The sequence below is a fragment of the Pecten maximus genome, chromosome 18 (assembly GCF_902652985.1).
Source record: "Pecten maximus chromosome 18, xPecMax1.1, whole genome shotgun sequence".
In the NCBI taxonomy this organism is placed as follows: domain Eukaryota; kingdom Metazoa; phylum Mollusca; class Bivalvia; order Pectinida; family Pectinidae; genus Pecten; species Pecten maximus.
Window position 1 is genome coordinate 21,515,719 of NC_047032.1, and position 27,016 is coordinate 21,542,734.

Below are 27,016 nucleotides of genomic sequence, written 5' to 3' on the forward strand. Positions count from 1 at the left end.
CCATCACACTAGATACATCTAGTCTACTGCTAGTAATGGACTAACGAGTCACTCTTCTCCATCACACTAGATACATCTAGTCTACTGCTAGTAATAGACTGACGAAACACTCTTTTCCATCACACTAGATACATCTAGTCTACTGCTAGTAATAGACTGACGAGTCACTTCCCCATCACACTAGATACATCTAGTCTACTGCTAGTAATAGACTGACGAGACACTCTTCCCCATCACACTAGATACATCTAGTCTACTGCTAGTAATAGACTGACGAGACACTCTTCCCCATCACACTAGATACATCCAGTCTACTGCTAGTAATAGACTGACGAGACACTCTTCCCCATCACACTAGATACATCCAGTCTACTGCTAGTAATAGACTGACGAGACACTCTTCCCCATCACACTAGATACATCTAGTCTACTGCTAGTAATAGAGTGAAGAGACACTCTTCTCCATCACACTAGATACATCTAGTCTACTGCTAGTAATAGACTGACGAGACACTCTTCTCCATCACACTAGATACATCTAGTCTACTGCTAGTAATAGACTGACGAGACACTCTTCCCCATCACACTAGATACATCTAGTCTACTGCTAGTAATAGACTGACGAGACACTCGTCCCCATCACACTAGATACATCTAGTCTACTGCTAGTAATAGACTGAGGAGACACTCTTCCCCATCACACTAGATACATCTAGTCTACGGCTAGTAATAGACTGACGAGACACTCTTCTCCATCACACTAGATACATCTAGTCTACTGCTAGTAATGGACTAACGAGTCACTCTTCTCCATCACACTAGATACATCTAGTCTACTGCTAGTAATAGACTGACGAAACACTCTTTTCCATCACACTAGATACATCTAGTCTACTGCTAGTAATAGACTGACGAGACACTTCCCCATCACACTAGAAACATCTAGTCTACTGCTAGTAATAGAGTGAAAAGACACTCTTCTCCATCACACTAGATACATCTAGTCTACTGCTAGTAATGGACTGACGAGTCACTCTTCTCCATCACACTAGATACATCTAGTCTACTGCTAGTAATAGACTGACGAAACACTCTTCTCCATCACACTAGATACATCTAGTCTACCGCTAGTAATAGACTGACAAGTCACTTCCCCATCACACTAGATACATCTAGTCTATTGCTAGTAATAGACTGACGAGTCACTCGTCCCCATCACACTAGATACATCTTGTCTACTGCTAGTAATAGACTGACGAGTCACTTCCCCATCACACTAGATACATCCAGTCTACTGCTAGTAATAGACTGACGAGTCACTCTTCTCCATCACACTAGATACATCTAGTCTACTGCTAGTAATAGACTGACGAGTCACTCTTCTCCATCACACTAGATACATCTAGTCTACTGCTAGTAATAGACTGACGAGACACTCTTCTCCATCACACTAGATACATCTAGTCTACTGCTAGTAATAGACTGACGAGACACTCTTCCCCATCACACTAGATACATCTAGTCTACTGCTAGTAATAGACTGACGAGACACTCTTCTCCATCACACTAATCTAGTCTACTGCTAGTAATAGACTGACGAGACACTCTTCCCCATCACACTAGATACATCTAGTCTACTGCTAGTAATAGACTGACGAGACACTCTTCCCCATCACACTAGATACATCTAGTCTACTGCTAGTAATGGACTGACGAGACACTCTTCTCCATCACACTAGATACATCTAGTCTACTGCTAGTAATAGACTGACGAGACACTCTTCTCCATCACACTAGATACATCTAGTCTACTGCTAGTAATAGACTGACGAGACACTCTTCTCCATCACACTAGATACATCTAGTCTACTGCTAGTAATAGACTGACGAGACACTCTTCTCCATCACACTAGATACATCTAGTCTACTGCTAGTAATAGACTGACGAGACACTCTTCCCCCTCACACTAGATACATCTAGTCTACTGCTAGTAATAGAGTGAAGAGACACTCTTCCCCATCACACTAGATACATCTAGTCTACTGCTAGTAATAGACTGACGAGACACTCTTCTCCATCACACTAGATACATCTGGTCTACTGCTAGTAATAGACTGACGAGACACTCTTCTCGACACTAGATACATCTAGTTTCCTGCTAGTAATAGACTGACGAGACACTCTTCTCCATCACACTAGATACATCTAGTCTCCTGCTAGTAATAGACTGACGAGACACTCTTCTCCATCACACTAGATACATCTGGTCTACTGCTAGTAATAGACTGACGAGACACTCTTCTCCATCACACTAGATACATCTAGTCTCCTGCTAGTAATAGACTGACGAGACACTCTTCTCCATCACACTAGATACATCTAGTCTCCTGCTAGTAATAGACTGACGAGACACTCTTCTCCATCACACTAGATACATCTAGTCTCCTGCTAGTAATAGACTGACGAGACACTCTTCCCCATCACACTAGATACATCTAGTCTCCTGCTAGTAATAGACTGACGAGACACTCTTCTCCATCACACTAGATACATCTAGTCTACTGCTAGTAATAGACTGACGAGACACTCTTCTCTATCACACTAGATTGTGAAAGTATCATATAATTATAAACTAAAAGTTAGCAGTAGCATATTGACATCATTAGAATTGTATGAATTGACAGAACGTATAACATGTAAGAGTTTGGACCTGGCATGTGAGATAAGCGAGAGTGGTTGGGCCAATCCCTACCGACAAAACGCCCAATCCCCCATCCTAGAGCCAGACAAACAGAAATTTATTACCCAAGAGGAATTTAAGGGATTAATGATGAGTGTGATATATAGTCCCTACATAAGCTTTGTAAGTATAATCATAATTGACATTAAACAACACATTACGACGCCATTAAAGAGGAACTCATGGTGTATTGAAGACGGGGTACCTAGATCTAGAGAAAGTATACGTAACCCCTGGAGTATCGAGGATGGGGTACAGAGAGAGAAAGTAAACGTAACCCCTGGAGTATCGAGGATGGGGGTACAGGAGAGAAAGTGAATGTAACCCCTGGAGTATTGAGGATGGGGGTACAGAGAGAGAAAGTGAACGTAACCCCTGGAGTATCGAGGATGGGGGTACAGAGAGAGAAAGTGAACGTAACCCCTGGAGTATCGAGGATTGGGGTACAGAGAGAGAAAGTGACGTAACCCCTGGAGTATCGAGGATGGGGGCACAGAGAGAGAAAGTGAAGGTACCCCCTGGAGTATCGAGGATGGGGGTACTAAAGAGAAAGTGAACGTAACCCCTGGAGTATCGAGAATGGGGGTACAGAGAGAGAAAGTAAACGTAACCCCTGGAGTATTGAGGATGGGGGCACAGAGAGAGAAAGTAAACGTAACCCCTGGAGTATCGAGGATGGGGGCACAGAGAGAGAAAGTAAACGTAACCCCTGGAGTATCGAGGATGGGGGCACAGAGAGAGAAAGTGAACGTAACCCCTGGAGTATCGAGGATTGGGCTACAGAGAGAGAATGTTTATTCTCAAATAAGCCCCTCCCCTTGTGTAAAAGTTTAGTATATTTATATTTATCTTCAAATGAGACCCTCCCCTTGTGTAAAAGTTTAGTATATTTATATCTATCCTCAAATAACCCCCCTCCCCTAGTGTAATAGTTTAGTACTGTATTGATATTGAAGTTTGAGGATGGCTTAGTTGTGAACCATTTTTAGCTTACTAATCTAAAATTGATAATTTTGCAAAAAGGGGAAGTACATGTAATTGTGGACGAAGGCATATTTGCAGACATTTACCTGGTACATAACACGTATGCAGGTAAACTAAGATTACTCATAAGACATGCATACAAATTATATACACAAATTTAGTCTCAGAATTGAAGTGATCAGACACAGGGGACACTCTGTTTCAATGTGAATACTGGTGACTCACAATTTTATTATTTACATTTTAAATAAGAATGTATCACAAATTTTTAATACTATTGTGAATATCTAAAAAGAATTTATCACAAATTTAGATATTGAGAAATCATAATTACATTTAATCATTTTTTTTTATTAAATTCATGATTTTAAATCTTCACAAGTGACTAAATATATATCAAGATACAGCTCCCTGTGAAAAAAGAATTCAAGAACAGAAAAATGACAGTTATATATATAGCTATATATAGTAACCTTGTAAAATCTTGTTCATATTTTTTGTACTTACATTTGCAAGAGAGTTATCCCTCTTTGTAAGAATTTTTGCATTGATCAACAACTCCTTAACTGATTAAATCACATTTACAAGCTGGTAAAAGCTTCTTTATATGGAACTCATTTAAACGGAGGTACACATGTCACAGAGAGCATCATCTTTAACTGAAAATATGAACAAGCAAATAATCTAGTTATGTCAGTCCTTCAAAATTACCTGGTACATCGGATATCTCCGACTTGAATATGACCTCTATATATGTTGTCCAGCCAGATTTTTTTTTTTTTTCTATATACACTCATGACATTGTATTGTTAATGATAAAATGATAGTCTCACCTTATACAAAATTGTTCAGGGATTTTGAAGGCTACAGAAAAAATGAACTTGCTACAAGCAAACAAAATTTTTTTTTTTTCATTTTCAAATGAAAAGTTGTAATCATGCCATGAAACGTCACATCAGATATGATGAATATTAGCTATAAACTGTTGGTTAGGGTTTGGGCTAGGCTTTCCCTAACCCAAACCAAAACTGTTTGAGTAAATGCAATGACAAACTTTAAATCAACATGCCAGAAATTCTAACAATTTATATTTACCCACATTCTCAATCGCCCTGCATACTCAGAGGTATCCAAGCCGGGATTAAGGAACCCACAGAACCTAAATTAGAATAATGGCGTTGGCTCTTTTCCCGAAGATAAGCATATATAGATGCAGTCAAGATCACAAGGCATTATGTTATGTTATGTTATGTCATGGAAATGCTTCGCTACATGCTACAAATGAATCAAACGCAGCAAGGATAACTATTGCATACAATTGCATTACTATTACTAACTATGACGTCATTGTGGCGCTATGTTAATCATCATCACAGTAAGGCTTTGTACTGTGTGCTAGATTGTTTGGAAATCAATCACAGAAAGGAATTGGATTTAAATTTGAACATACAGAGATATTGGTGAAAATAAAAAATGTATTAACTTAAGAAAGACAAATTTTAACACAGGTAAATGTAAATACAATAATGTATAACAAACGCTGGTTAGATTGTATTCATTGACAATATTATATTACTTATATAAATGCAACCAGCTGGGTGACAGATAAATATTCATGGCACCATTCTATTTATCTGTCACCCCGATTGCATAATATTGTCAATAAATACAATCTAACAATGTCTCTGGATCTGTGTTTTGTATAATGTTGGCATTTTAATTGAACTACATAAGATATGGATCCCGGATTGGCTTACTACTAGACATGGATTAATTACTGGATAAATACTTTGATTCATTTTATAATTATAGTATTTCACATTTTTCCTTTATTAAATTAGTTTATATATATATTATTATATATATAATACACTTTCATCTATATGTATTTTCTTATTTCATTATTGAATATGATGCTGTTATCATTACACATTTTCAGAACAAATGTATGATATCTCTGAACAATAATCTGAAAATCAATAAAAATAATATCAATTTTAATATTTGAATGACAATAAAATATCTTTTTTTAAATTATGATTTTCCACATTATTTTCTTAATGAGTACTGAGAACTTTTAGTGGTGGACACATGTAGTAGTTATATAAACATACTGTATGTTTATTTATTCCCTTTAATGATCAAAACAGCTAAGATCAATCTGGGATTTTATCAAAAATAATAAAAGAAGAGGAAATTAAACCAATCAGCCAGAAATTGATTTCTAAGATACATACAGAAGGTGTGAAAGCTATAAGTTTGGATTTACTTAGCTAAATCTTGCTTGGCATTAATTTATCATATATTGGCCAACATGTATATACACATTAATCTAATGTTCATCATGATCATTGTTCAGAGAAGATTTTGTTCCGATTGCTTCGATTTTTTGGCATTCATTTCTGTCCTTTCTTTGGCGATAGCCTCTTCTTTTCTGTGTACTATGAAATGTCGTGTCAGGTTTTGCTTTACGCTGAACAGTCTTCCACAGGCTCCACACTCGAATGGCTTAACTCCTGTATGTCTGCGCATGTGACTTTTGAGATTCGAGCTATCTGAGAATTGTTTATTGCATATTTCACATTTGTACGGCTTCTCCTTTGAATGAATCCTCATATGGCGTCGGAGAGATGACGAGTCAAAAAACTTTTTACTACAAACATCACATTGGCTCATCTTTTCACCTGAATGACTCCTCATGTGGACAGCTAGATGAGATCGTTGACGGAAATTTTTCTTGCATTTTTCACATTGAAAAGGCTTCTCTCCAGTATGAGTCCTCACATGGTTTTGTAACAGCAGATTCCAGGCATATGCCTTTCCACAGTATTTACAAACGTACGGTTTATCTCCCTTATGCATTACCATATGCTGTTTATAATACGAACCCCAGTTGAAGGACTTCCCGCAAATGTGACAGCTGTATGGTTTAGCACCCTGATGGATCCGTTTATGATAGTTTAGGTTGTCTCTCCGTGCAAATCCTTTCCCACAGAAGTCACATTTGAAAGGTTTCTGCATATCTTCTTGTTCAGACAGACTTGTGCCTGGAACCAATGAAGATACCTGTCGCTTATGGACCTGTTTATGACGGCTCAAACTGTTACTCCAACTGAAGCCTTTCCCACAGATATCACAGGTAAATTTTTTGTCCGAGGGAAGTGCTGGATATTCCATATGGTTAGTTTCCGAATAGCCTATAACTACTTCTGGAATGAGGTGGACTTGTTTGTGAGATTCTAAATTTTTCTGTGAGAAAAAGTCTACACCACACACATCACAGACAAAGCCACTCTGTGCTACCTGAACAACTGTTCCGACAGTGTTTATATTTCCAGTGCTTGTGTTTGGCAGATGCATGTTTGGCACAATATGAGTTATTCCGGGGTTGTTCATAGCCATCAGGTCGTTTGCCGATGACTGCATCACTATAGTATTACTGGCCTGAATCAGGGTACCTATGTTGTTTAGGTCACTCACTGGATCAATTTTATTTGGAGTCGTAGTAAGACTAGGGATATTGTTAGAGTAAGTCATGGTGTTTCCAATGTTTGGCTGACTATTGAAAGCAAAGTGTGAATTCCTATGAGAGATCATACTGCTCTGCCACAAGAACGATTTTCCACACACATCACAGGTGAAAGTCTTATCATTATCCTTACAATCAACTTGTTCCTCAACTAACTGATCCTCATACGTTGAATCCATTTCCAGATAATCTGTCCCCTCGATGCCTGTTACATTGAAAGGTTTATCAGTCATGGTAGTATCCTCCTCCAAGGTCATATCTTCCCCGTCAGTACGGAAAATGTAAATAATCTTATCACGATGTGTTTGTTTGTGGCGGTTCAGATTGGACCTCCAAGTGAATCCCTTACCGCAAATCTCACACTTATAATTTTTGAAGCTTGTGTTTTTAATCTTGAGATTTTCTGTACAGTGGAGTTTTTTATGTCTGTGGAGACTGTTGATCCATGTATATCCCTTTCCACATATATCACAGTAGTGAATGACCTTATTACCTCCCTTATCTCCATCACCATCCACAATCTGTACCATGTATGTCTGGTCAGTTGAGTCCGTAACACTGACCGATACTTCGGGAGTATTTGCATGGGCCTTACTATGCAGCTGTGCTTTCTGTAGGTCAATGAAAAGCCGATCACAAATGGCACACTTGTATCTGATTTTGTTCATAGATGAGCCTTCTTTTAGATGGCATTTGATACATATAAAATTCCCTGGGGTACGCTGGCTCTCGTATTTTTCAGCATTGTCGCATGTTCTTTGGCAGAGTGTACAGGTGAAGATGTTACCTACAAAAAGCAAAAGACAATTGTTTCAATATGTGGAATTTACAACACAGTGAAACAAGGATGGATAGTATATATTGCAACAGCAATACAAAGTCCCCTGCCTGAGCTAGAAGTGCACCTATTCATTTCCCATTTTTTTTTTGAAAAATGGTTTTTCGAAAAAAAACAAATGTGGGATGCACAGCTACATGTTATACTGATCATGTATACCAAGTTTCGTTAAGATCGGAGTAGTACTTAAGGAGGACAACTATTGCGTGACAGACAGACAGACGGACAGACGGACGGACGGAGGGAAAACCTATAGTCCCCCTGTTTTTCAAACGGCAGGGGACTAATAACATCTGATAATATCATGTATTTGTATGGTTATTGATGCTAGTATTCAACCTTACACATTCATTTTCAAGACTTAAAGTTGGGAGTTTGAGTTTTGGCTGGTGAGGAATTCCCTTTGCTTTAATCTTTCAGAACAAGAATTGACAACTAGTTCAAGGTAACCTATAGACAGAGTTTGAGTTTAAGTTTTCTTTGCAGTCTTTTGAAGGTTGTCACTGATTTTCAGAGAGCCCATTCACACTGAAGTGACCCTATATATATAGCTATTTAATCTACACTGACAGAACACTGACTATAGATAGTTGATGACACAAAACCTAACAATAGTCGTGATCAAGCTGCAGGGACTCATGTAGGCAGTAAACCAGTAACTAACTAAATAACAATTAAATCTCAAAAAGGCTACATTTCTAAAATAAACTGTAACTGTAATATAAGATATGCCAATGGGAAAATCATCATAAATCATTAGAGTTAATCCAGACCGCCTTTAGGGGCAATGTCTTTGCAAAGATTCGAGCTCGGGTAGTGTTGTAAAAGTTGAGAGTATCCGCATGCCCAGTTCACCAGTGCAAATGTACATGTATTATTAAATCACACTTTTCACCAAAACTCACACTTTTCCAGTCACCAGTAACTAGAGGTGGCTGAGGGAATACTATAGAACATGACTTGTTCGAGCCCAGTCACTGTAGGATTTGGTGTATGATTTATCTCCCTTGTAACTGAACTCATAAGATACCAACAAAACAATAGGCCTATTGCATGTTCTTTTTTTTCTTTTCTTCAATGTTTTAAAACACACACAAAATGAATGAAGGACAATCAAAATGCTGTCATTAAAAAAGATAAATGTATACATGATGCTATAATTATTAAGCAATATATTTCAACTTACTAAAATCTTACCTCTGACATACCAGTATATGAAACCTTTCAACTTTTGTTAGCAATGAAAATACAGATATCATGGAAATAGCATGGTGACTTTATATCATCGATTCTACTTTATTTCAGTTAAAAACTCGGTCAGTACATAGTATTATTAAATTAACAGAATATCTACTTTACACTACTACCTCCCTTCAAAATGTTTGAGCGTCCCTTTTTACCTCGTACATCGTGAAAAAATCGGACTTCAGTACACCAGTGTAACTTTCGGTACTATACGTTATAATAAAGGCAATTATGTTCTGTAAATTAATCCAAAAAGGGTCAAACATGAATGAAAAAGTCACACAACTCAAGAGAAACAATTGTGAGGTTATGACAATGAACTCAATACCCTCAATGGTGGTTGAGTCAAAAAGTGTAATTAAGATGAATCTCAATAACACTGGGTCAAGGATCCCAACAAGTTGTTATCTAGTGTGTTATACTGTAATGTACATGTGCAGATAAATTATCCTCTGCACAACTGTGATGTCGCAAAATGAAGTGACAATATCAAGATGCATAAATGAAAACTTCTTTCGAAGCTTACAACTTAATACAAGTACATCAACAACTATGAACTATGATACAATGTATGGTATATATTTCGACACTGTTATATATATTTAATTCATTTTTTGGTGTTGATTAGATATAATACTGCAGATGCTAATTTTTGCATTTTTGTGAGAAGTAATGTATACATTGTAGGTAGTGAAGGAAAAAAAATGACATTAACCTTGTATGGACTGGGGGGCGACCTGGATGGCTGTCTGCTCCACTGACTGTGTGTGACTCTGTAGAGGAGACACTGAATGCTGGGTCTGCTCTACCAACACAGGTTCCTGGGATAGAAGAGACGGCTGATGTTGCTGAGGAGAGTGATGATGAGGAACTTGTGACAGATCGGTATACTGCTGTGGAGACTGCTGGGGAGCAAGTGACTGCTGTGGGGAATTTTGAAGATGAGGAATTTGTTGAGGATTTTGAATATGCGGAAGTAGTGACTGTTGAGGATGCTGTTGAGGATGCTGTTGAGGATTTAAAAGTGACTGTTGCTGTGGTATGTGTTGTTGATTCAGCAGTGCATGTTGCGGAGGCTGGTGAGTATTTTGCAGATGCGAGAGTTGCGACTGCTGATTGTGTTGAGGGGGAGCCAGCATAGGTTGCTGAGTGGTGGTCTGCTGTTGTGCCTGGTGCTGGGGAGGTGTCTGGTGAAGGTGTTGATGATTGAATTGAGACTCTGGAATTTGTTGCTGCATCTGTTGCTGGTTGGTTTCCAGAAACTGATTTGCTTGCTGCTGCTGTGGAATCTGTTGCTGTTGTTGCAAAGGTACATTAGATGGAAGACAATTGTGTTTTTTCATTCTGTGAGAATCTAAAATTGTCTGTGACTTGAATCGCTTTGAACAGATTGTACAAGGGAATATGGTTGTTCCTCTTTCATTATGAAGATCTAGATGTCTTTGGTAACGAACCTGAATGTAGAATTTTTTCTGACAGATATGGCATTCATAGTTGCATGATTTTTCTTTCTCTTCTCTATGCTCTTTCATGTGTTCCCGATACAGATCCAACCGTTCAATGATAATCCCACATGTTTTACATTTAATCTCAGCTTTCGCATGAATCTGCATGTGCTGCTGAAGAAGAGCATTACGGATATATCCCTTTCCACAAACCTCACATGTGTACGGCTTTATAGCCAGATGAGTCTTCTTGTGATCTTTCAGACTTTTCCAGCTTCGATAGGAACAGGGACACTGGTCACATTTGAAAGGTTTCTCACCAGTATGCTTACGAAAATGTGTATCAAGCTGACCTTTCTGTCCAAACCCTTTATCACAGACAGAACATTTAAACTTCCATGCCGACGTATGAACCTGTAAATGGCGCTGTAAGTCTGAATTTGAAGTGAAGCCTTTCCCGCAGAATGAACACAGAAATGGTTTGCTCTTCATGTGTGTTCTCTTGTGAGATCGGACAAGTGCTTCTAGTCGAAATGTCTTGTGGCAGATGTCACATTCATAAGGCTTGTCACCAGAGTGAATTGACTTGTGGAATGTGACAGACCGCTTGGTGGTGAAGCCCATTCCACAGATGTCACATATATATGGTTTTGTGCCGTTGTGTTGAAGCATGTGTTGACGAAGATACTTTGTAACGTACATCTTCCCGCAAGTTTCACACTTGGTTTTGGAGTCGCTCTGATGACATCCAATATGCTCTTCCAGTTCCTCTGCTGATGGGAACTTCTTGTTGCAGTCATTGCAGTGATGGGGTGTTGGTTTGTTATGCGTCTGGAAGAGATGAACATCTAATGTGGTCTTGGTTGGAAACAACTTGTTACATTCTGTACACATATATACATGCTTTTCACGATTGTGTCGGACAAGGTCAACTTTCCACACGAAGTCCAATTTACATTCATGGCATGTAAACGGCTTCTCCCCACTCGCTAACCTGTGTTCCTTAAATGTAGCCTGATCCTGGAACGTTTCACAACAACCTTCACACTTGATTGAACGCACCTTTTTTGACAGTATTGTTTCATCATTTGCAACAAGCTTGACCTGACTTGTATTCAAAAGACTCTGTTTTTTCTTCAGTTTTTTCTTTGCCTTTTTTCTATTTTTCTTTTTCGTGTTGTTGACTGGCTCCTCTTCTTCATCATTTTCTGACTGCTCATCTCTAATGCCGTCATCATTGTGCTCCCCTGAAGTATCCTCAGTTTTTACAGTTTTAGTTTTGTCTTCCTCTATCTTGACAGATACCCCACCTGGCTGTTCATCCATTTTCATTTCTTGGAATGTGTGCTGACCTCCATCCTGCACAACAGTTACTCTGTACTCTTCACCTTTTTGCATTATGGACATGCTAAACTGCCCCGTTTCCTGGGTAATAATGCTATTGTTTTGCAAAACACTCTCATCAATTTTTTTTTCTTCATTTCCTGTAATTTTATCAACTATGTCTTCTTCTGCTATACTGACAGAGCCCACATTATCCTTAGCAATAGATGAAGCTACGTCCTTTCCAACAGATTCACCAGTGATACTGGCTATTCTATCCAGCAGTTCTCCAATGTTGTCAGAGATGACTGTTGTTGTCTCCCCTTGATCACTGGTAGTGCTAGTTCCATCCCCGTCCTGTACAATAATATGAACTACTCCAGCTTCTTGAAGAATGCTTCCTAGCTCCTCAGACTCCTGTAAAATTATTGTCTGTGTCTGCTGGTCTCCATCCGATATGCTGACAATTTGATCAGATCCTTCAAAATGACTACTTCCTGCTTGTATACATAGAGAGTGGCTAATGTCCCCTTGACATCCCACCCCAAGAGGACCTGGAGTTCCAGCTTCATTTTGACCTACAGTCCCCTACATCACCACTTGGTCCAGTTTGACAATCAACCCCTTCTTGTCCAGCTCGAACTCTTTCAGATGCTTCTGCAAGTTGAATCAGGTCGTCTGCTGAATGAATAGACATTCTGGATAAGAGTTGTGTCCCTTTAAAATCTTACTGGGTGTGCAGTTGTATCTTGTTAGTTTTCTTCCATCATTCCATTCCTTCCTGAAAAGAAAAAAAAATGTATATCTTGTATTTTTGATTTTTTAATCTGTCATTACATGAACATAATGCAGGGGTAAAAATAAATGTCAGCTTGCCCAAAAGGCCGTTAGAATAAATTAAACAAGATGCCCAGAGAGCCTATATCCCCTGGATATTTCAATGATTATGGCAAAAAATCCTAATCCTATTAAAGATATATTAAAAATATTTTCCCAGTCTTGGACCTGACATTCATTTACACTACATGTACAGTCCAGGGCTTTTTGGGGCTGTTAATGGGCCCCATTCCCAATATTGATATTATTTCATACAGGAGTAAACTGCAAATTTTTGGAATTTTGCTTAAACATGAAATAATTTCAATTGGAATGCAATGAAATGAAAGCTCTGTAGGTATTTGCCAGCAAAATATCAGCTCTCTGGGCCTTCTGGGTCTTGAGAAGAAGATTTTTGAAGTTTTTAACATATCTGAGCCTTGTGACCTTGAAAATAAGTCAAGGTCACTGGTGTGAGGACTGAGGAAGTTTTATAGCAGCCTAAAGCAGGAATCTACTGGCCAAAGATGAGTGCCCTGGGTCTTTTAATCAAGTAAGCATTTTACTGCAGGACATTAAACAACTCTTTTCCTTTAAATTCTAACTCATACAAGTTACTTTATAAATTTGGTATGAATGCAAATCTCATAACTTCATAGCAATCTAGAAAAAAAAAAAATTTTATAGGAACAAAACTTTAGCACAAAAGCAAGAGGCTCATTGACATTCTCTTTAAAGATGATAATTAAGCTAAACAGAAAACTAAATAACTACTGTTTTTAGGTCTTTAGCTAATAAACCTACAGTGAAATGGATATTAAACTATTTTCTCAATAGGCCAAGGTCCAAAAGTACCCTTCATGATATCAACTCAAGGTTGATGGCATTGTTGGTAATTTCAAAAGCAAAAATTGAACACAATAGACCTGTAATTTCAGCGCAGTGCGGGTGAAAATAGTTTAATTACCCAAAACCAAATTTTATTACCCCAAAGTTTTTAACTGTGGAAATAAAAAAAAATTACCAAACTGTATCTGAAAATTACTCACCATCCCAGTTAAATTACCAACTTGTGGTCATCAATTGCTAAACTTCAGCGTGTGGTCATGTGACAAGTTGTTTGTAAATAGTCATTAGTGGTTTCCCAATGATAGATAATCAAAAATTGATCAGTTACACATGTATAACCAGTAATTCTGATTAATCGATTATGAACTGTTTAATATATATTCAATACTTCTGTATTGTATTAATTAAATATTCTTGCATTAATTTCTATTCATTATGCATATGACATTTAAATTGTAATATGTAGGGGCATGGACGTTCATGTAGGTGACCCTGGTAGGGACATTTCCCTGGTCAAGTAATGCACGGAAAACAAGAACCAAGCTGGATCTTGTAAATTGACTTTTTAAACAGTACACTTTTACAAAATTATATGTCTGCATATATGGTTATAAGCTGATTCAGTTAGCTAAAGGTCTCTGGCTTTTCTTTCCTTTCATGTCATAATTAAGCCCGAGTTTCCTCTGGCCCTGTATAGGGCCCTACACCAGACATGGTGTCAGGGCCAGAGGAAACTCTGGCTATATATATATAGCTAGTCATAATTAGCTTCTTGCCATGTAATCCTCTAGAACTGAGGTTTTATTGAGTCAGCTTTTTTACTTGTAATATATATTTCTGGTTAGTAGCAGATCTAGAGACTAGTAGAGTAAAGAAACATTGCCATTTTTCTGAGTGTAAACAACTTTTAAAGGCAACAGGGAATAAAAGAAAATGTTTAAATTTACTGCTATTTATAATCACATCATTCATTGCCCACACTATGAAAAAAAACCATTGGTTTTGTAAAGTGTAAACAAATTTTGAAAACAAAAGGAAATAAAAGAAAATGTTCACTGCCGTATTAGTTATAATCACATCATTTCCAGTCCATGGTCGCTATTTTGCTCAGTGCAAGGGAGATAACGCATCCCCTAATTTAATCGTCATTGCCGAACGAGTTTTTGTAGGTCAAATCGTCACAATTGAACATATGCTATCTCCTTTTAGCAAAAACTACGCATCATAAGCATCCATATGCGATATTAAATGTTGAATTTACATCAATGATGTCTTTAAATTGTGATAAATTTGAGTCAAGTGAGGCTCAGACATATCAGCCTTGACAAAACCTGATGATAACCAGGCGTGATCATTCTGACCCAAATGGTCTCACGCCACTCGATACAATTCGTCAGTTTGGTAGGTTACTGATTTCAAAATGAGCCCGAAATGTATTTAAAGTATGACAGTATACCTTATGTAAATTATAGCAAAGATGGTTTCCGATCAGTTGGCTTCAATCTTCAGATATGACGGTTATTATTTCGCAAAATAACAAAAATGATATATAATCCGACCCAGCGAATGATGATGATTTCCGCCGGAAGTCATGTTGAAATACGAAAAATTAATCGACAAAACAACAATCCGGATTTTATAGAATTCAGGCACATAACCTTTCCCCGCAGAGATATCTATATTTTTAATTCATATATATGTATTTACTTAATCATTATATATGTTTTTGTATTCAAGCAACAGAGATCTACAATTCTAATAAAGATATATATATATTAGAGAAACATCTTTTGTTAAATTAAAACAGATATTTATTTTAGACGCATATATGTAATAGTCTCTGCTATATCTAATTTCTAAAATTTAAATAAATTTAATAATTAGACATAGATATCTCTATTTTAAAATACAGAGATATTTTTAATTCAAAAAAGGATGTGTGTTTCGTCAATAAATACCGATATATAGATCTAAATACAAATATCTAAGTAAATGGGTAAAAACCCAATCGACTTTCCATGAAAAGAAAAGAACCAATAGATACGCGGTTCAATGCCAGTTTGTTGTACAATGTATTCAACTTTGAAAATTCAATTATATATATTTTCGCTGAAATGGCTGCAAATTTTGGAAGACCAATGCGTAACGTGCACAAAACAGTTTTCCTTTTTTTGGGGGTATAGTATAAGTCTGTGAGCATAATTATCAAGGATGGCATTGGGGATCTTTCTGAAAATCATATTGTTTTGGTCATTCAATATGAGCAAAATCTAACGGCGAATCACACATCGATACCGATTTTGACAGTTCGCCTTGCAAAGGAATCACTGTTGTTTATCAACTTAACAACATTCGATAAATGTTCTAATATTAATTTAACTATTTCTGAGTTAGACTTTGTACTTGTCCCAGTCAGAGTGTACTTAAAAATAAGTAGTTTTGTATGGGGCGCCGTTTTACTGTTTATTCCCATTTGGTGATATCACCTATTCGAATGGGTGATATCACCTATTCGTTTCATTAAGTGATATTCGAATTGGTGATATCACCTATTCGATTCATTAAGTGATATCACCTATTCGTTTCAATAAGTGATATCACCTATTCGAATGAGTGATATCACCTATTGCAATGGGTGATATCACTTAATGAAACGAATAGGTGATCTCACTTATTCGAATAGGTGATATCACTTTAAAAAGTTCTTAAGTGATATCACCTATTCGAATAGGTGATATCACTCATTTGAATAAGTGATATCACCAAATGGGAATAAATAGTAAAACGGCGCCCCATAGTTTTGTAGGTAAAATGCACTACTAGTCTACTACCTTCTGTGAGTAAAGACCCTTCCCTAACGGGTAAACGACAGTGTCAACGGGCAACTGGGGGATCTCAAAATAAGTCGCAAGAAAAACAAAAATCTATTTTGACTATGAGGAGCAGCAATAGCCTCATATAAATACCGTAATATTCAAAACTGGATTACAAAAGGACGTCAAAAAATAATGTACACTGTACTTGAATCATGTCAACTCACCCGGAAGACTATTTTTGCAGTATCACTAGCATAGATGACAACAATAACGATGTTCCTTTGTTAGAACCTAAAACAGAAAGTTCTTTTGAGTTACCTGTAATAAGTCAAAATGACATATCTGATGTTTTGATGAATTTAAAACTTGGTAAAGCTTCTGGCTCTGATGAAATTAGCCACCATATGTTGAAGTATATTTGCTAAAGTGATACCTTTTTTTAAGAAGGGTGATAGGCATTCTCCTTCTAATTATAGACCTATATCACTTTTGTCCTCTATTGGTAAAACATTTGAAAGAGTTATCTTCAAGTATTTACATAATTATTTTCTTGAAAATTCACTTTTGTATCAGTATCAATCAGGATTTATGCCGGGTCACTCGACCGTATATCAATTAATTGATTTATATCATAACATTTGCCTTGATCTAGAAGAAAAAAAACATTCTTGTTTAGTTTTCTGTGATATTTCTAAAGCGTTTGACAGGGTTTGGCATAAAGGTTTATTAGTAAAACTAAAGTCATACGGGATATGCGGAAATTTTCTATCATGGATTGAAAACTACTTAACCAGAGACTCTGACTTAACCAACAGACGACAAAAAGTTTTTATAAATAATTGTTATTCGGAATTTGGTTTGATACATGCTGGCGTCCCTCAAGGTTCCATTCTTGGGCCTCTATTTTTCTTAATATTTATCAATGATATCTCAGAAATTCTTCAATCTACTGCACGTCTTTTCGCTGACGACACCTCTTTGAAAGTCTCTTCATCTTCATGTCTAGAAATACAAACAGTTTTAAATAGAGACCTGGATGCTTTAAACAGATGGGCAAGTACTTGGCTAGTTACTTTTAATCCAAATAAGACGGAAGTTATTTTTATTTCTAATTCGGATAACGTTGATGAAGATCTGGAACTGATTTTTGATGGCCATTTTATAAATTTTAGTAGTAAGCATAGACATCTTGGAGTTACATTAAATTCAGATGCTAAATGGGTAGATCATATAAATGAAATTTATAAGTCGGCTATGGGAAAAGTAAATATATTGCGAAAACTTAAATATACATTAAAGCGTGATGCTCTTTTACGAATTTATAAAACTGATATTTTACCAGTTTTAGAATATGCGTGTGAAGTTTGGGATGGATGCACTTCAAGTGATTCAGAAAAGTTAGAGAAGGTTCAGCGGGAGGCAGCTAGGATGATAACAGTGTTACCATTATTTGCTAGAAACGAGTCATTGTATTCAGAAACAGGTCTAGAATTACTTTCAGTTAGAAGGAAAAGACGGAAATTACAATTAGTTTACAAAATGGATAGACATCAAACTCCAAACTACATTACAAATTTACTTCCCTCTACAGTCGGTGAAAACAGACAGGGTCTAAGAAATAATGAAAAATATAGAATCCCAAATTTCAGACTGTCTATTACAAACCAATCTTTTCTACCTTCCTCTTTGACGATGTGGAACTCTATACATTCTGATATTAGATCCATGCCTTTTTCTGCTTTCAAGTCAGCTTTAGCCCCTAACTTACCATGCTCAGTACCCCCTTATTACTTAATTGGTGATAGAAAACTTAATATTATTCACACTAAATTAAGACATGAATGCAGTTCCCTTAATCATGATCTTTACCGTTCAAATCTGGTCCAAAACTCAAATTGTGTAAATTGTGGCTATTATTGTGAGAATGCCTATCACTTCTTCTTTGAATGTCAATCTTACACAAATGCTCGAGTTGTGCTTTTAAATCATTTAAGTGATTTAGATATAAATATATCTTTAAGATTATTACTTTTTGGAAATGAAAATATGTCTTTGGATTTAAATTGTGTTGTATTTAACAAAGTACAAAATTTTATAAAATCCAGCGGAAGATTTTAACAAGATTTTAACAATATTTAACATGTTTGAAAATTTTATTGACTTTGTTATATTATTTTGTGTGAGTGCCTAATGTTATGTAGGCCTATATCTCTTTCGTACTGCAGTTGATCAGTCTGTAATATCATCTGTTGTCTATGTAACTATTGTAAGGAAATGGCTTCATAAGTTGTAATAACTTGTGCCAAATCCTATTTGCAAATATGTGTAAATAAAATATGTTTAAAGTCAAAGTCAAACCCGGAAGACTATAGTGTCCGAAATGAGATGGGTAGTACAATGTATCGTACGTAGTCCGAATAATTCTGACTTTTTTTAAATTCTGACTTATATATTGAATTTCTAGCTATGAGCTGTTTCCCCTAGTCAAGGCAACTATTATCATACTAATTATTCACTTATATCATGTCTACTGCGTCTACGTTTTATTTCTGATATTAATACGATAAATCTACCTTAATTCAGGATACTTCTTCTGGTTTCCCAGCTGGAATTTGATTAACGGTGTGATTGATTGATTGATTGATTGATTGATTAACACAGATGGTCTTTATTACTTTATTATGATATTCAGTGTTACTTACATCCTTGAAGTAACAGTATAGTACATGGAACGGACTCATACAAAGACATATAAGCTAAACACACACAAAACCCCCTACATTGGGAAACATTCAGAAAAATAAGAAATACTTGTGTTGGTGCTATCCGCAATGCAAAAAACAATTTTTACAAAAAAATGTCTTCTAATCTTCAATTTTCGTCTAGTTCGTCTAGAAAATGGTGGAAAATGTTGAACTCTCTTACACAGTTTTCATGCAAATCAACCGACATACCTACACTGATTTACAATGACATAGAATACACAAATGATAAAGAAAAAGCCAATGTACTTAATAACTATTTTGTCCAGCAGACTGTACTTGACGATTCACATCATAACCTACCAATTATCAATGACAACAACACCAGAATGCTAGATAATATAAATATTACAGATCAAGACGTGTCTGACGCCATTGATATTTTAGATGCTTCTAAAGCCTCTGGACCGGATAAGATTAGTGGTAAACTTATAAAAGAAGGGAAAAGACAATTAATAGTGCCTCTTTGTAATATTTTTAACAAATCGTTACATAATCAATATTACCCTGCAATATGGAAAAATGCCAATGTTATCCCAATATTTAAAAAAGACGACCCAAGTGCTGTTTCCAATTATCGTCCTATTTCATTAATAAGTATAATAGGCAAAGTTATGGAAAGGTGCATTTTTAAACATGTTTATAATTTTTTGCGTGATTCTTCTTTTTTTACTGAGCACCAGTCAGGTTTTAGATGTGGCGATTCTGCTATTAATCAGCTATTGATTATCACAAATGACATTGGTAAAGCTTTAGATTGTGGGAAGGAGGTACAGGTTGTGTTTCTTGACATAAGTAAGGCGTTTGATCGCGTCTGGCACAAGGGTCTTCTCTATAAAATACAGAAAGCAGGCTTCGAGGGAAATATTTTAGGGTGGTTCAAAAGTTATCTTTCTGATAGGAAACAACGAGTTGTGGTAAATGGTGAATTTTCAAACTACAGTACTATTAAATCTGGCGTTCCTCAGGGCTCTATATTAGGGCCCCTGTTGTTTTTGATATTTATAAATGATATAATTTCGGATATTGGCAGCATTATCAAATTATTCGCTGATGACACTACTCTTTATCTCGTAATAGATAATGCAATTAATTCAGCAAATATTATAAATAACGATCTTTTTAAAATTCATACATGGGCCACTCAATGGTTAGTTACGTTTAATACAAATAAAACGGAGTCGTTATTAGTCAGTAAGAAAATTTCAAAATGTAATCTTCCACAACTAAGTATGGACAATACGAATATAAAACAAGTTTTATTACATAAACACCTAGGTTTATATTTCAACTCTGAATTAAGTTGGACTAACCATGTAGATTGTATTATTTCTAAAGTATCAAAAAGGCTAGCAGTTCTCCGCAAACTTAAATTCCTTCTTGACCGTAATACCTTGGAACGTATATATTTCTCATATATAATGCCTATACTCGAATACGCCGACGTTGTATGGGATTCTTTACCAGCTTTCCTTATAAATAAACTAGAATTAATTCACAAAGAATCTGCAAGAATAGTTACGGGAGCAACAAAACTGGTAAGTAGTGAACTATTATATAAAGATACATGTTGGGACACATTAGCAGAACGTAGGAAAAAACATAAGATAATTAAGCTTCATAACATGGTTCATAATCATACTCCTCCTTCCCTTTCTAACTTACTTCCAAGAAGAAATTCTGAAATACATAGCCAAAGAACTAGACAATCAAACCAATTATCCATCATCAAAACTAATACCAGTTCCTACAAAAACTCATTCCTTCCAACCACTATTCATCTATGGAACAACTTACCCTCCACCATTAGAGAAAATGCATCCGTGTCAGTCCTAAAAAAATATCTTGATAGAGACAGAAATAAATTGCTAAGTTATCTATCCTGTGGAAACCGTAAAGCCCAAATTTATCACACCAGACTCCGATTAAAATGTAGTAGCTTAAAAGCACATCTTTTTGAAAAAAATCTTAATGATGATCCTTTTTGTTCATGTGGATACATCGAGGACAACTTTCATTTCTTATTTGCATGTGAAAAGTATACAGATATAAGAGAACAATATATATATACATTAAACTATGACTTAGACACGGATTGTTTACTCTGGGGAAGTCCAGACCTTACAGTACAAAAAAACGAAGAAATTATATTGGCAGTACAAGAATTTATAATGAAGAGTGAGCGTTTTGTGTAATCAAGTCATATTGTATGTATGTATGTATGTATGTATGTATGTATGTATGTATGTATGTATGTATGTATGTATGTATGTATGAGTGTATGTATGTATGTATGTATGTATGTATGTATGTATGTATGTATGTATGTATGTATGTATGTATGTATGTATGCATGCATGCATGCAAGCATGTATGTATGTATGTATGTATGTATGTACGTACGTATGTATCGCATCACTCGAACATGTGTATTGTTATGTCTTACAAAATATATATATATATATAGATATGCTTAGTCAAAGCTTACAAAGTTCCTAAGTGATTATATAGTATTTACTTAGATCAGTCGTTTTCTCATATGTAAAATACATTGTACCTATAGTGTAACTTTACTACATTAGTCTCTTATTGTGCGTTGTATATTTATTTGTATGTAATTATGAAAACATGAACAGTGCTCGGACAGTAATATTATTGTTTAACGTCAGCATTCCCATGATCACTCTACTTTATATCTATGTCTATCATTAATAAGGAGATGGTTTTACATAAGCTCTAAGCTTGTTACCAAATCCTCTTGTATACTTTTGATTTATTGTACTGTATTACTTATTCTCAAATAAATATTGTTTAAACTAAAGACATATACAATATATAACAAAAATATATAGCATATAAAATGTATATAACAAAATGATATAATTGTATAATGTCGCTTCCGCTAGATCTACAAACCACCAGTTTCTTCTGTAATTACAGAATACTTTGTCCACATTCCCATTCATGTTAGATATTAGGCTATTCTGCAAGGGTAATTAAATACCACCTGCTTCCATCGTATTTCTGCCAAAGTTTGGCATGGGTGTTACTATGGTAACGATACAGCTGGTATTCCATTCTGCCATCTGATTGGTCCTTTTATTATCCGTACGTGATTGCGTGCGCTGTTCGGGCGCGTGGGGCACGCGTCTTCAGTGAGTCCTCGAAGTTGAACAGGTGGAAGAATTTACCATTCTGTGAATTTGCTGTAGCGCGCGACATCGCCGTACAAAGGAATGTCATACGGCACCAGCGAAATGTATCGATTTTTTTCTGACGCGGCAGCAGATTGCGACGATGCTATATTTAGGGAGCCGAGTCCTTTGATATTGATCACCAAATTCCACCACTCTGCAATCTTCTTTAAAAGTCACTCAAGCGAGACCTGAATTGAAAGAGATTATATTATAGAGAATAAACTCGCATTTCCTGCGTTTCATTTGTCACGGTGGCGAATCTGGTGTAAAAAGAAGACTAGATCTGCATGGGTGCGTTTTTTCGGGAAACATCTGCTCTTTACGCGCTTGTAATGTGAACAGGCTATTGCCACAGGATACTATCTAAATAGAAATAAATCCGACCACGATATCCTGTTTAACTGGAGAGGACAACGAACTCCGCGAAACCAGGATGTGTTCAACGACTTAAAGGATTCTTGACAAATTTATTTGAAACTACATTTATATATATATATGAATAGATGTAAGATTTAATTCAGAAGATCATATTTTGTTAGAACGCCAACATCGACTCAATGTATTTTATAAATTTCGTTGCTCTTGACATATGAGTGCATGTCACTAGGTCGTCTGTTGCTGGGAAATCGGCTAACTCCAACTTGGCCTATACAGTATTATATATAAGATATACAATAAACTTGTGCCTAATCCTTTGTCTCTATAGTTTACAATGAAATATGTTTAAGTAAAAAAGAAACAATAGAATAAGAATCTGGATGTGTCGCAGCGGTATAAGCTACGGGTATTTCTGGCTAGGCCATTCACAATCTTTAGAGTTCGAGGCCTGGTCAGGGCACGAGTCATAAAGCTGTCTTCTCGTCAGTTCTGTTTAGGAGGCAGAAAATGTTGAAGTTTTCCAAATGTATATATTGCGGCAAATTATTTTAATAATATTGCCTACATAAACCTCAATTCATACATATATTGATATTTAATATTGTTATATATTCATCACTGAAGGGTTTCATTGAAACATATCTTGCAGGTTTTAACCCTCACAAAATGGAGAAAGGTTAACACCGCGATAGTACAAGTGTAGACGCGTAGTACAAAAGAATTTTATCTTTAGATTTTAAAAACAAAAACAAAAGTTTTTTTTTTTTATTGTGTCTAAACTACTAGGATGTCCAAAACTCATAGCGTGACACATTCTTATGTGTTTTTGTGAAGGTTATCAGTCTGATTTACTTCCCTTGACAGCCGATGGGGCCGAAAATGTGTGAGGGAGGGATCAGTTGGTAATTATGGGTGGTAATGTTTGCTAGACACCTCTACATCCTGTTTACATTATCAATTACCGGGTATAAATATTCTCTAATCGCTTGTTTGTATACCTACCTAATTACAGGTAGATAAAAGGTACAGTCACAGGTGACAAGTTTCCGTGTCAAACACCGCCTCGTTATGGAAGATTACATTTTCCGATTCTTCGCCTATTTACGTGTATATCTTACCATATATACTAAATATATCTTTGTTCCCAAGGGTATTACAAGGCCGTGGGCGGGGCCTGGCGAAACCCTAGATAACATTTCATTGGTAGGTCGTATGAATACCTGTTATTTGCAGTTGCGTGGAAGGTGGTCAGGTAAATCAAAGTTCACCTGCTGAACATTCCAGTAGGTAAACATTCACAGAAACATTAACCTTGAGCGATAGACATCGACTCAAGCGTGAAAGATGAAAAACAATATTTAGACAGCGTACATCTGTTTGGTTTACTCGATGACAGTGGTGGCGATTGCTTGTTGATCATGTAACGATGAACTATGTAGATAGTGATCGTTTGATCTTAATATTAATTATGATCACCTGAATAATTTCTTTGGTTATTATTTCGTTTTTCAAAGAGTTTGTTTTAATAGTACACATCAAAGAAATATCACTCGTACATCAAGTTTTTTTCATTTTTCATCTGTAATGATAATCGTAATTATAAACATTAGCAAAACCATCATCATCATCCTCTGAATACATCATCTGAATACATAATCATCATCAACATCCTCTGAATACATCATCATCATGTGACACTTCATCTCGTGATCATTAATCACCAATAAATCAACCCACATCAATATCCAATAATCACATGGAGATATCAATATCCAATAATCACATGGAGATATCAATATCCAATAATCACATGGAGATACCCAGCAGGCGAAACGTTGAGAACTGACGCTGATTGAACGTATAGAATGTATATTTGACTTTGAAAGTTGAGACAACGTACCGTAATTCAAAGTCAGTGTTTAACGTAAATGGTCGACATTATTTACAACACATTTATAGCAATCCAACCAGTGCACTTTATATGTCCCTATCTTTATCCTCAATATGAAGTAGAGACTTTCCTTCAATATACACATGATTTTTTTATATTTAATTTGTGTCAATCTAATTAAAATCTCCGGGGCATTCTATTCTTTCAGGATTGTTTTACGTATATAATCAATTCTGTACATATTTTCTTTTTGAAGTATTATTTGTACATAATTCATTCTGTACATTTTTCATTCTGTACATATTTTCTTTTTGAAAGTATTATTTGTACATAATTCATTCTGTACATTTTTCATTCTGTACATATTTTCTTTTTGAAAGTATTATTTGTACATAATTCATTCTGTACATTTTTCATTCTGTACATATTTTCTTTTTGAAAGTATTATTTGTACATTATTCATTCTGTACATATTTTCTTTTTGAAAGTTTTAAATGTACCTAATGAAACGTATCATTTAGTACATATTTATGTATAACTAGGTGTATTATATGTACGGCCGCTATCGGCCATCGTATGTTGTGAGACTGACCATCTAGATTTTAACTAGATTGAATTTGTGTCTTATTCAATTACCTTATATATTTGCATATTACACCATAAACCTTACATGTATCATTATGGACTAAATATATCTAAAGTTAGTAGTATAACAGATCTTAATATATAGCAAAGTCACTTTCATCTGATTGGTAGATTTACTGATTTCCAAGACAATGCATGATTACTTAAATTTATTTGGAACATTTTCTTCAGGTTAATTAGTAAATATAATAGAAATAGAGTATGATAGAAGTTATATGACAACCAATAGGACATATAACTTAGATATTTACTTCAATTTAATTCAACACAGTTTTATTGCATGAACAACAATGCATATATATATATATATAGATACAGTATAGTATGAAGTCATATCAGAGACCTGTAATAGATTTATTTAGGGCTCTGCTTTTTATGATATAACCAACTCTTTAATACTCATTGAACAGATTGGCATTAAAAAAATGTGGCCCGGTTGGTCTATATCAGATTTGAATAAAAAGGAAATAAAGAAAATGTTGATACGAGACCAATACAACTCTCTTTAATAGGTTTCTGATAATAATAAACATACATTATATCATATATTTTACGTGAAATCGTGACGTCTGTATTTTGTTCATCAATATGTACATTATGTAAGATGAAATATCTAGCAACAAAAATGTATTTTGCAGCATAACTACTTCCAGGGACGTACATAGTACCACATACATATACGTCCCTGGTATTCAAAGGGAATTCGTTCACAAAGAAAAAAAATATTACATAATATTTCGTCACCTTAGCCATTCGTCACGTCAATCATTAGGGTCACTCACGAGCACGCGATCAGATATAATAACCCCAAACTGTGCACTTGACCAATTAGTTATCCCCCGGGGGCACAGCGTGTGTTACGATGTTCGGAACGTGGCGCTGCTCACAATAACACGACATATCAAACGACTATAGGAACACCGGATGTTACCCTACATCATTTTACATTGTAAATATATGTTATAATTCAAGATACCTCTATATTGCTAATATACGTATGCAGAGAGACGCGCGCACACAATTAAATGAATATTTTGCTAAATGATCAGGAACTATTTTAAATATTGTAAAATTTCCATAGTCACATTGTATACATACATGTACAGATTTCCGACTCTTTTAGGCCTACCTAAGCTCACATAACCATTCTCGATAACAATTGATATAATTGTAAATGATAAAACATGGCGAAATTCCCCGATGCGGTTACAAATGCCGAAAATACGTCTTTTTTACCCGGTATTGCAAAATATATTTGTATACTTCAAAATTATGAAAAGGTGTGATTTTCCGGAATAGGCATACGTAAGAATTCTGTACGTAAACATTATACCAAATATCTCGATAAAACCGTTAAGTTTTAATGATTGTCTTCTTATTTTCAAGAAAAATTATTAATTAACACTAGCTGAATTATAATCATTACAAATATTTGTATTTTGTTTGTTTTGAGTAATACTTCAGGTAAACAAATGATATATGCCTATTCAGGGCCTCCTACACGTGATGTCAGATCGCGGGAAATACAATTTCGCGCGCTTTTGGGATCGCTTTGTT

General features: G+C 35.7%; 1 protein-coding gene across 1 annotated transcript; it reads right to left on the reverse strand.

The window, feature by feature from the left end:
- Positions 1–4,300: 4,300 nt before the first annotated feature.
- On the reverse strand, positions 4,301–15,358 carry LOC117316538 (zinc finger protein 62-like). The gene is made up of 3 exons (XM_033871174.1): positions 15,227–15,358; positions 10,053–12,886; positions 4,301–8,041 (listed from the first exon to the last, which is right to left on the reverse strand). Exons 2-3 carry the CDS (start codon positions 12,187–12,189, stop codon positions 6,081–6,083), a joined length of 4,098 nt encoding a protein of 1,365 aa, XP_033727065.1. The 5' UTR covers positions 12,190–12,886; positions 15,227–15,358; the 3' UTR covers positions 4,301–6,080.
- Between the last annotated feature and the right edge of the window lie 11,658 nt (positions 15,359–27,016).

Excerpts from the sequence above, each read along its gene's own strand:
- LOC117316538 (XM_033871174.1), bottom strand. The coding sequence starts at position 12,189 with ATGTCCATAATGCAAAAAGGTGAAGAGTACAGAGTAACTGTTGTGCAG. Across the intron at positions 8,042-10,052 it reads CGCCCCCCAGTCCATACAAG|GTAACATCTTCACCTGTACA; the intron begins GTTAATGTCATT and ends TGCTTTTTGTAG.